General features: G+C 45.0%; 1 protein-coding gene across 1 annotated transcript; it reads right to left on the bottom strand.

Annotated features, from left to right (window-relative positions):
• Window positions 1-1,975: 1,975 nt before the first annotated feature.
• On the bottom strand, window positions 1,976-4,796 carry LOC116942710 (uncharacterized). The gene has a single exon (XM_032954972.2). The coding sequence runs from the start codon at window positions 4,403-4,405 to the stop codon at window positions 3,467-3,469; it is 939 nt and encodes a 312-aa protein (XP_032810863.1). The 5' UTR covers window positions 4,406-4,796; the 3' UTR covers window positions 1,976-3,466.
• Window positions 4,797-11,561: the final 6,765 nt, after the last annotated feature.

Below are 11,561 nucleotides of genomic sequence, written 5' to 3'. Positions count from 1 at the left end.
ATGATGTAGATACTCACCGCGAGCCCTCGTTACTCTGATAGTGACATTGTCTTTGTGCTGTACGCCTTTTGGCGTCCTCTGGTCAAACACCGTTTTGAGACGAGGCTCAAAAGAAAGCTGTCTCTGGTGAGTATGTTTTTTGTTTGCATTCTGACCACAAGTATTGTGGTTAATGCAGACATGATTCCTTGTAAAAGGTTTCAGTTTGGTGTTTTAACATCTAAACACCCGTGTTGTTGCCAGGAAAAAGGGGAAAAACTATTCTCATGTAAGAGAAATCTACACTTATATTTAACCACGAAAATATATACTTACTGTACTGTACATGTATGTTCATCAGACGATGGGCCTATAGGTACAGTATTCTCATTCAATGCTTTATTTTTCACGCAGTATTTGTTAAAGCATGCAAACTCTCCCAGTTTAAATGTACTCGTTATCATAAGCAAATACAGCAGTGCTTGTTTAATGAGTTTTACCAATTAAACAATCACTGCTGTATTTGGTATAGGCAAAACACCTCCACGAACACTGTGAAATGTATCCATTGCAATAAGACAACATTGTACAACATGTATGTGCTGTTGCTTAAGTGCACATGAAACACATTTTTTTTCCATGCTTGCAATTCGCCCATAGGAATTCCGTAGCTATTACCGACCTGTAAACTATAGTCACGGCGTGTTCTAAAGGAGCACTCCTGCTGTTTGAAACTAGAGAGTTGTGCGGATAGGCGAATTGACATTAATGGTTTCTGTTGAAAACAGCTTGCAGTGCATAAACAGTGAAGGTTGCATTCGAAATAGCTCACGGACAATGAATTGCGGCGGCAGAATTTATTGCACATGAACGTATGTGGAGCACAGCGGAAAATATCCCAGGCATCTCTCCTCTAAATGGTTCGTAACGTGTGTGCCATCCGATGTGCCAGTGAAGGTTAATTTAACACTTTGCCTGTCGCGTTGTTTCCATAACTCTTCGTCTCATAATAATTGTAAAGTGGAAATATTCCCCTTCCCTTCCAGTTGTCTATCACTCTTGCAAATAGCATTGAGCTTTGTTTACAGATGCCATAAATAGCAACTGAGCAGAGAGAGAGAGAGTCAAGGTGTGGCTGCGTGCGGAATTCATGACTGCATTCGGTCAACAAAGTTTCCATCTGTGCTCCATTGCAGAAAAATACAAAAATTTGCTCTCGGCACAGAAAAACAGAAATACGAACTAACTGATCAACAAAATAATATAATGCGTATACATCACTTTGATAGAATGTGCAATAAATTAGTCTGAGTAAATGGCAAGGGGTTTTCTTGTGTTGACCATATTCAGTCCTAGGTGACTGCAAGGGCATTCCCACTCATTACGGTTGTGAATCTGATTCATTTGTAGGTAGAGGGCCATTGAAGTTTGGTGGAGGGCTCTGTCAAAAACATATTTTTGCATGAGCTCCACCAAAATGGAGTGCTCTGGCTGGCCATTCACCAACAACCTAACATCACACTCTGTTTGGAAAGTTATTTTTTGTTTTATATCCCATTTATATTCCATATTGTGATCATCGGCATATTGTCCCGAGATGCATACATGTCCATTCAGAGCTGTCACCGCATGTTACAGGAAGGTGATATCACAGAACTACTACAGAGGCCCATTCAGTCGCCTGCTATTCACACCATGAGCACTGGACTTTCCAACCTGCCCAGCTATAGAGGCACTTACAAAAATGGAATTATCAAGGCTGGAATTTGCCACATTAAGTGAAAAAACAAATGCAATGATATATATTATTGGTGGCCTTACATTCGCTATACTTGAGAAACTGGTTTAATTACAAGTAGCTGCCTGGATTTGGACAGATTAACTCAGTGGTGATACCATCTGATCCCTGACCCACCCAACCACCACAACGGGAGGTGGCCAAGTTGTTATGAAGGGCACTTTCAAAACACTCACAAAAACAATTTTAAAAGTCAAATTAAATAACAGTCATATTTTTATTGTACAAAGACTACAATGACAAGAGACATGTAGCCTTGGAAGTTCAGTTTAACTCCGTAAAACAGCATTAGAATACACTGCAATTCTGACAGACTTCAGAGTAAAGAATTTAAAAGACGTAGTTCGTATTATGAAAATTTCCCAGCACAGAACGAGCAAGTAGATTGATGCTATTGGTTCTGCCTGTGGTGGAGACTGCAAAATAAGAATTGCAATCACTAACACCGCCACAAGAAAAAGTGGCACATTCCAGAGCTAATTGCCAACATGTGTGTGGCTCAATGAAGCATGTCTTACAGTGACGGGGCATTCCAAATTGTATAGGGATTAAACTTTTCTTCAGTATGTCACTTTACGAAGTACATACGTACAACTACAAATGAATGCAACATTGTATACATACATTCTGCATAATTTACACATTTATAAAAGGCTTGCCTACGCGTCTTTATTTGTTTACAATGCGTGTGTCATCTGACACCCTGAGCACCCTTGTCAATGAGATGTTCGATCTCGAGGGATTTTCTAGGTGAAATAATTTAGTAAAAGACAAATAAATACAACTCTCTGAATTCCTTTCCGTCTCCCTTGAAGACGACACTCATAGTCCCATCGGGGCCTGGGTGGGGCCATAGCTCATTCATTCATTGACTCGTTCACTCATCCATTGACTCGTTCACTCATCCATTGACTCGTTCACTCATTCATTCAATCACGGCCCACATTTATATACAGCATTTTGAAATGAAGTTTCATGTATAGACTACATGAACACAAATTGTAGTGTTGAACATTGATATAGTTATTGTATGTCATTTACAATAATAACAATGCCAAGAGAGTTCCATTCGTTGTCAATTCCTTCTTATCCACGTAAAGGAGAAAGTCGTGGAATTTCCTGGGGTCATGAAACTCAAAGCTGTTGACAGTTAATGGCATTTTGTGCAGTTCCAGTCAATTGGACGCCAGGATGGCAAGATGTTAACTACCTCGCCTGTTATGCAGGAGTTTGTGGGATCGATCCCGACCTGATGATGCCTGTATATTTCGGGTTTGCATGTTCTCCCCGTGGTCGCGTGGATTTTTCTCCACATGTCGAGTCAACATGCGTTTAGAGTATTTGGCTGTTATAAATTTCCACGTGACAAGCCACTTCATTGAGCTATCAATGTGTGGCCAGGTCGCTTCTGAAAAAGATCTCTGTAGCTCAGTTGAGCCTTACCTGGTGAAAAAAACAAATAGTTTAGCTTCGTTTAATTAACCATGAACTAAATCAAGATTACTGTGAAAAGTGACACGAACGTCAGCCTGATCATTTTACAAAGCACTGTTTCCAAACCCACACAGAGTGAACAAAAAAAGACACACAGCCCCGTCCCAGTGTTCGTTTCGCGTCTTCGCGCAGACGCCCCACGACTCGCTCCAATCAGCCGGGTGCTGTCCAGTTCCAGACCGACCCCGACCTCGGTCACGCGAGGAGCGTGATCACGACGCCGTCGTCCTGCCCCTGCCACAGCATCTCGCCCTCGAAGTGCACGTGGCCGTGCTTGCGAGCACGCAGCAGAATGCCCACCACCTTGTCCGAGACGCGCACGTAGCGCTCGAAGAGGCGCCCGAAGGTGACGCGCGGGCGCCCGTCTTCCCCGCGAACGCCCACTTCGCCGATGATGAGCACCATCTCGTCCACCTCGCGCAGCACGTGGCGCTGGGCCCGCCGGCCCCTCTCCGCCGTGGCCGTGCCGTCCCGCGGGCTGCCGTAGCCCCGCTCGCCCTTGCGCGCCCGCACCGCCATGGCGTGCGCGAAGTCGAAGTCCCCGCTGAACGGGTTCAGCCGCTGCTCGTCGACGTGATCGCGCGAGCGCTTCTGCCAGAGGCCGGTGAGGTCGCCGACGACGCCGTAGTTAGGCACCCGGGCGCCGCCCGGCTCCTTGGCCTCGCGGGCGCTTTTCCTTCTCGTCGTTTTGTCTTCCGCGGCGGCGGTGGCGGCGGCGGCAGCGGCGCTGGCGTTCGTCGAAGGGCTCGGCGAAGTTCCCTGCAAGCTGCGCTCCGTTGCGTCGTGTTTGGATTTTTTGAAGTCTTTGTCCGCTTGCGCGTCCGACTCAATGGACGACAAGCGAGGCTCGCCCGTGTTTACTTCTTCAGGTGTAGCCTCGTGTGTGGGGGTGCTAGCCGTGCTCGCATTTTTCCTTACGGCTTCCCTCACCACTTTCGGGGTGTTTTCACATTCTTTAGCATCAACTCTGCACGTTGTTACGTCTGAGAGACCATGGTTTTTTGACGGAAGAAAGATGTCTCCAGACGTGTCAGTTAATGGCACATCACTCGTTTCGTTTGTATTGCGTTCTAAGCGATCAGAAATCAAACCCATAACATTTGTCTCGGCTTGGAAGCCCTTTTTCTCCATCATTGTGATTTTCAATTTGGCACCAAAACTTCAAAAGGATGCTTTTATTCAGATGCCTCCTCTCCTCCCTGCTGCAACAAATCAGTCTTACGTTACCCTTCTCGTGTCGATTTTGACCACAGAGACCGTTTGAGTTTTCTTAAATCACCAACGAGGTGCTTACCCGTACACAACGATAGAACTCACCTTCTAGTGTTACGGTTTAGACACTCGCATAAGGCAAGGACTGTTTTTTTTTCATTGCCAAAATGTTTTGTTGTTGAGCCAAGGGAACGCAAGCAACCTATCTCACTGGAAGTTCTTACCCACAGCCTCCTGCATAGGGCTCCTCTCACTGATGTCTAATATACGTTCCTCAGCCGTGCTGCTAATCCCACACTCGTTCCAAAGCTGTGAGCATCACTGTGACCCCTGTATCGTGTATTTATAACCCGGCTGGCCTGCACTCGGTCTATTTTAAAGCAAAGGCTAATGGTACATTTCAGGCGTATTACAAGCTGCGAGAACAAAAATAGACAATGTTCCACAGCTAGGACATTAGTTGGTGGGGTTAAAGAAGCACTGGACAAAAATTGCATGCAGACTTCCTCTCTTTATGTTATGGAAAGCGCAATTTCCAAGAATACCATAGGCAATTTATGCATTAAGAAAAAATATCCGTGCAAATTTAACTTTAAATATTGGTCTGAAATTTGCAATTGTTTTTATATTAACTGTGAATAGACATTTTTTTAAAAGTGAAAAGTGCCCACACTGACAATCACTGGTGCCTCTTAACAAGTATCAGGTCTCTGGCAAGGACGACTGTATGTAATTAATAGGACAACCTCTGTTGACTTGGTGCCAAATAGTACTCACCAGTTTACTCATATTACTGACCCCGCAGGCATAATAATGACACGGTCGGGCTGAGTTGGTCCCTGCCAGGATTGCAACTCATTATCATTCGCTCTGGTGAATCTGCCACTCGATGAAGGCCTTCCCAAGCCACCGCCATCGATTCTGTTCTGTAATAATCCAGCTAACACCTGTACACGAGCTGATTTCATCGCTCCATCTCCTTGGCGGACGTACTTTCAGACACCCTTTAATTCTTGTTGATGCATTTATTCTTAACCAGTACCCATAATCCATCCTAGAGACGTCCTACCCAAGCCTACATTTCTGAATGTTTATTTATTTATTTGCACGTATGGTCTCATTATTAGGAATCATGTTTATCTACCAACTGAGCTACAACTTACAGCATTGCCTTGAGAATATTGTTGAAATATAAGCTGATTTTAAATATTATTGGTTCTTTCGGTAAAGTCCCGTAGAAGGGAAACAATAAAATAAAAAAATAAAACAATAAAATCATCACGACGTTTCGACTGCAACACAAGCAATCATCATCAGGTGTGAAAACCACAACAAGAAAATTTGAAAAAAGTAGCGGTTATTTTTAACGTTAGCACCACGGAGAGAGATTTGACAGTTTGTTCAGATGGATTGTAACTGTCCTTGCTAATTAATTTGATCTATAAATGCACCATCATTATTCCACCAACACCTCTACGAAGGCAATGGTGGAAATGGATGAAGGTCTTCGTCCAGCAGGAGATAGAAAATGGCGCATGATGATGTGTGCATTTTTTTTGTTCAAAAATAAACCAAAGTCAAATTACTCACTCAACTGGCATTGCACATAGCGAACATTGCTCCCTACTGGCAGACCGATGCCCACTTGTAAGCCAGTGCTGAGTGATCTTGTGCCACGGTGGTGAGATGTTAACTTCCTCACCTGCTATACAGGATGCCATGGGTTCCATCTCGACCCTGACGCCTGTATATTTGGAGTTTACATGTTCTCCCCGTGGTCGCATGGATTTTTCTCCGGGTCCTCCTGGTTTTCCCTCCACATTGAGGAACATGTTTTTTGAGACTTTGTCTGCTATAAATGTCCACGTGAAAAGCCACTTCGTTGAGCTATCATTTGTGACCAGGTCGCTTCTGAAAACTAGCTATATAGCTCAGTGGGCCTTACCTGGTAAAATTTAAAATTGTTTAATAGTTTAGTTTCATGTGATGTACTTTGAGTTGCTGAGGCATTTGACCACCATATATATGTGTAATGGTTCGACAGAGGCGCACACACTCGTATGGAGACAACACTATTTAACACAACTGCAATACAACTGTAGAGATGATAGCTACTCACTATTCGGTAACCTGCAGTGCCACTATGTATCAAAGGGGCGATGCAGCATTACCTCTCTGGGAAAAACGGCCGGGGTCAGGGAGAGGTGAGAGCGGATCGAAATCACAGATTCCCGCCAGACAAACGGCCAGGCAAGGTGAAAGAGGATCGAAACGACAGATTGGGAAGGACCAATTAGAGCAGGGGTGGGCAAATTTTTTGACTCGCGGGCCACAATGGGTTCTAAAATTTGACAGAGGGGCCGGGCCAGGAACAGATGGATGGAGTGTTTGTGTGAACTAATATAAATGACGTGTAAAAATCATTACATGAAAGGATTTGGCCTTTAACAGGTAGCAAAGCATTTATTTGCAAGGCAATTGAACAAATTGCACGAACATGAACAATACAAAAACATGTCGTAACTCCCGGTCAAAGTGTGCCATCTAATGGGGAAATGGGGGCATTACAGGAGAAAGGTAAAATTTTATTTAATAATAATAATTATATTTGGACAAGTTCGGCGGGCCGGATTAAAAAGCCCAACGGGCCGTATACGGCCCAGGGGCCGTACTTTGCCCATGTCTGAATTAGAGGGTTCCACGAGGGAGCGTGGGATTGGACAGAGCCAGCCACAAACCGGTATAAAAGGACGAGCGCTGGGAGCGCGAGCCGAGTTCTCCCCCACACGAAGACTGGGCTGAAGATAGATAAGACCCTGGACCAAGCCTTCCAGCCCTTCTAAGGGCTGAGGCTCAGTGTTACCAGTGGTCAGGGGATAATAGGTCCTGGATAGGCAGGACCCTGGGTCCCAGCCTTCCAGCCCTTCTGAGGGCTGAGGCTCAGCGTGACCAGTGGTCGGGGACCCACCGAGCCAGCGGTGGGTCAGCTAGCCTCCCCTAGGTCCCAGCCGGAGGACGCTAGGTTAGCAGGTAGACTTAAGTGTAAGTTCCGCCAAGTCCGGAGGCTGTACCTCCCTAAGTTAGCAAGTAGACCTGTGTGGAGGTCCCGCCAGATCCGGAGGTTAACGGGTAAGGGGACCGTATACCCCTTTGTGTGTTAGGGACCCTGTCGGAGTAAAAGACAATAAACAGTGTGTGCTTCAAAAGGAGTTTATTCGTCCGTTATTCAAGACACTACACAACTGTAACACACACACTATATAAGGTGGTGACCACCATCCTAATCTCGCTAACACTCGAACACTCGGGTAATACTTAACGTGGCCAAGCCAGGAGGGCTTCTGCTTGGCCACGACGAATTGAGGCTTCTGCCTTCAGTCTTCATGAGGCGTCTTCATCCCGGACAGGAACAGCCCCACTCTGCGTGCGGAGCCCTCTTATATGCGCCTCGGCGTGGCCGGCCCCACCAAGGCCACGCCCACCTTCTCGAACCCTCGAGAAGGCTCTGCTCCTCTACCACGTGACCCCCAAGGTCCTCCTGGGGCCTCTGGCCCTCACCTTGATCCGGTCACGTGTCCGGTCGAGTTCACTCAGAGTGCCACGGCCTGACACGACCTCCGTGACACTCGTCAACAGCCTCCACTCTGCCCGACCTGGGTATAATTCAAGCAGATAATTGGGTGACCCAGCCAAAGTATATTTGATTCCAGTGGCAAGCTAATCAACATATTTCCAAGGTTCATGGACAAATAGGCTAAGGCTTGCATGGGATCTTTGATGATGAAGCCAACTTCCATAGTCCTTAACTTGGCTGACAATTAACAATTTTGAATTAATTTTACCTTTACCTTTAACTGTACTATATGGAAACATTTGCCATTAATTTACTCCTCTAAAAACATCCGGCCAGATGGTGCAGCCACATCCTTAGAACATTTTCCACAGCCTTGCAATGCACCTATGTAGTGTTCTGTACTGGAACAGAATTTGTCGGGATATCATATGCTCATCTGGTGGGCAACATCGCGTGACTCACAATGGCCAGTCACTTTTGGCGCAACCCCTGTCGTAATTTTCGCCATCGACGAAATGAGCAGCGCTGTGAGACAGTCAAAAGTGGTTGTCCTATGGGTATACTTGCTCCCGTCACAGTAATGTGGAATTTACACCACTGGCCCAAAGGTGTAAACAGCAGATAAATCCACCCAATCCTCAAAATAGCAGAGAAACTACTTTCATTTTGATTTAAATTATCTCAAGTCCATTTTACAAAATAATAAGTAACATTAAAAAAAACTTTTTTTAAAAACACGCTTTTATGAAATGTACTAGTAATGGAAGAACTCCACGACTCCAGGAAGTGGCCCCGAAGCTTGCCGTAACGTAAGGGACCGTGGCCAATTACAGCCAACGTCAGTTGAGCGTGGACAATTAGACCCAAGCCGAAACATAACATATACAAAATAATGTTTAACATTTTTTTAATGATAGAATATAGTATTGTCATCAGTATGACATAAGTATACCAAGTTTGCAGTCGATACCACATTGGGAAGTGGGTTAAAATTGAGTTACAAGATTTGAGGATACAACAGACAAGAGTGAGTTAAATAAAAGCGTGTAAAAATGTCAGCCCCACAAATGAAACTTTTCCATAGCGTGCGATAAACCTGCGTTTGAGAAAGGACAGTAATTGAATTACGTTCCTTCCTTCGTTTGGATATCAAGTGTCCAAAATAGCCTCCACCGCAGCCAACCAGCCCCAGGACTGATTTAGAGTTTGCTGTGCAGAGGGGAAACTTCTGCTTCAGCCGGGCCAGGGCACCTCGCCTTGACGTCACGGGGACACACACATGACACCGTCAGTGGGGACGGTCGGAATTCAAAAGCCACTGCAAACTGGCCACGAGTGATCGGGCTTGTTTACGCTGGGATTTTTTTCCACGAATTAACCCCCACGTGATTCTGATAACTCTTCTCACACCGACCCCTTACTGAGGTCGACATAAATGATGTCAGGCCATTGCTGTGGCAAGTTGGGTTTTTAAAAAATATATAAATGTTTATGCACAGTCCATGTGTATGGCATGGGATGTTCGTATTGATAATCGAGATAAGCCTAAAAAAAACCCGGATATTTTTCATTCATGAGAATGGGATGATAGGTTTCCATGTGAGGAAATGAAAGTGATTAATACTGTATTATCAGTCTATTAACTCTGTGAATAGACAGCCCAATCATTTGCTGCACAGTTGACCATTGACGGGGCTTGTCATACAACAGGTAAGTCATTCATAAGCTGTCCTATATATATCAAACTCAATTCAGTCATATGCTAATTTTGGACGAAGTAAGCTTCCCATTTGTTACATATACTGTACATTATAAAGCATTAATTGCAGTTGATGTAAATTATACTTAAAAAGACATTTTCCAAGTTAGGTTTGGCAACCCTCAACCCATACCACAATGCTAACCAAAGCACGCCATGCAATACAGCGCAATTAGTAACCTACTGGCGTGCTGTCACACACACACTACCCTATCATATTTATGGTGAGCAGCAAAATCCACTGTTGTACTGTACGGTGTTTGCTATGATCCCACGTCTATGCTCCCCACCTTTTCCAAACTAAAGTATGTAAAGTATTTTTTTTATTTTATTTTACCAGATAATTCCCATTGGCCTCTGTCCACCCAGCACTATAGAATGTGTCCGCCGTAGTCGATGGCAAGTTGCGCGTGGTGGGGTAAAATGAGGGTACACCCACCTCTTTAAACACGTCTGTTCAACAGAGGGAGTACTGAAGAACAAACATCCTCTAGAGCCCCCTCTAGTGGAGGCCCTTCCGTCAAGCAATCACGTGAGCAAGCGAACAGGGTTGCACCTTTACGTGTGAGATGAAAAAAACGGTGGCCAAGTGTACCACGCGGTGACTTAGGCACCACGTGGTACACTTTCGTGCCTGGCAAAGTCAGTGCATTCATTGCTATAATTCCGCAGGAAACAATGACCAGTTCCTGATTTTCGGAACCAGTCATTGGTTACAAAACCGTTGAGCAGTTGTCGCTGAAATATCGAATATAAACGATCCGAATGTCCCACAAAAGGGCCATAATTGTCTTTACAAAACCGAAATGTTTACGTTCGAAACTCATGACAAAGGATCTTACACGTATGCATGCACATCCCTGTTGACTATCCATGGAAGGATGTGACAAGCTGTGCACGTCATGGTAATTTTTTTTTACCATTCTTCAACAACACCTTGGTCAATTATGGGGTGCCACGGTGGCTATGAGATGTTAACTACCTCGCCTGGTATACAGGAGGACGTGGGTTAAATCCTTGACGCCTGTATATTTGGTGTTTGCGGGTTCTCCCCGTGGTCGCGTGGATTTTTCTTCGGGTCCTCCGGTTTTTCCCCTCCACGTTCAGAAACATGCGTTTAGAGTATTTGGCTGCTATAAATGTCCACATGCTATGCCACTTGGTTGAGCTATCAATGTGTGGCCAGGTCGATACTGAAAAACAGCTCTGTAGCTAGTTGAGCCTTACTTGGTAAAGTAAAAAATGTTTGAAAAAATAGTTTTCATGCCAACAAAAAAATAGTTGATCGTTTATCTACAGGGACTTTTGAGAAATTATTTTCATGGAGGGCCACGTATCTCGAGCACCGCAGCTGTTAGCAGCCATCAGTGGCGAGGAAGGTGGCGTCAGAGAGTCTGCGTGTGAATTGCCATTACATAACACAGAAGCGAGTGAAGGGCAACTTCCTCCAGATGGCGCATGGCCGCCACTCCAGATTCCCGCTTGGACTTGGGATGATTTGTGGCGGTGCCCTGAGATCCTTGGGAAAATTTTGGGTATCGGTCTCACCTTGGAGGGTTGCCTGTATGCATAGGATGTCTCTTTTTGGTCAGGTTTGTGGTAACGGTGAGACGCTGCCACGGGATTCTGAAAGATCTGAGGAGAATTTGTAATCGTCAACATGGGATTGGCTCTTATTGTATGTGTGCTTGAGGAAGGCTGTTAAAATCTTTGGGAATGTTGTTGCTCTCTGATATTTGGAGAAA

Source organism: Petromyzon marinus, chromosome 15 (genome assembly GCF_048934315.1).
Source record: "Petromyzon marinus isolate PM22_M1 ecotype Great Lakes invasive population chromosome 15, UKy_Petmar_22M1.pri1.0, whole genome shotgun sequence".
NCBI classification, from domain to species: Eukaryota; Metazoa; Chordata; class Hyperoartia; order Petromyzontiformes; family Petromyzontidae; genus Petromyzon; species Petromyzon marinus.
This window is presented reverse-complemented; position numbering and strand designations above follow the sequence as displayed.

Excerpts from the sequence above, each read along its gene's own strand:
- LOC116942710 (XM_032954972.2), bottom strand. The coding sequence starts at position 4,405 with ATGATGGAGAAAAAGGGCTTCCAAGCCGAGACAAATGTTATGGGTTTG.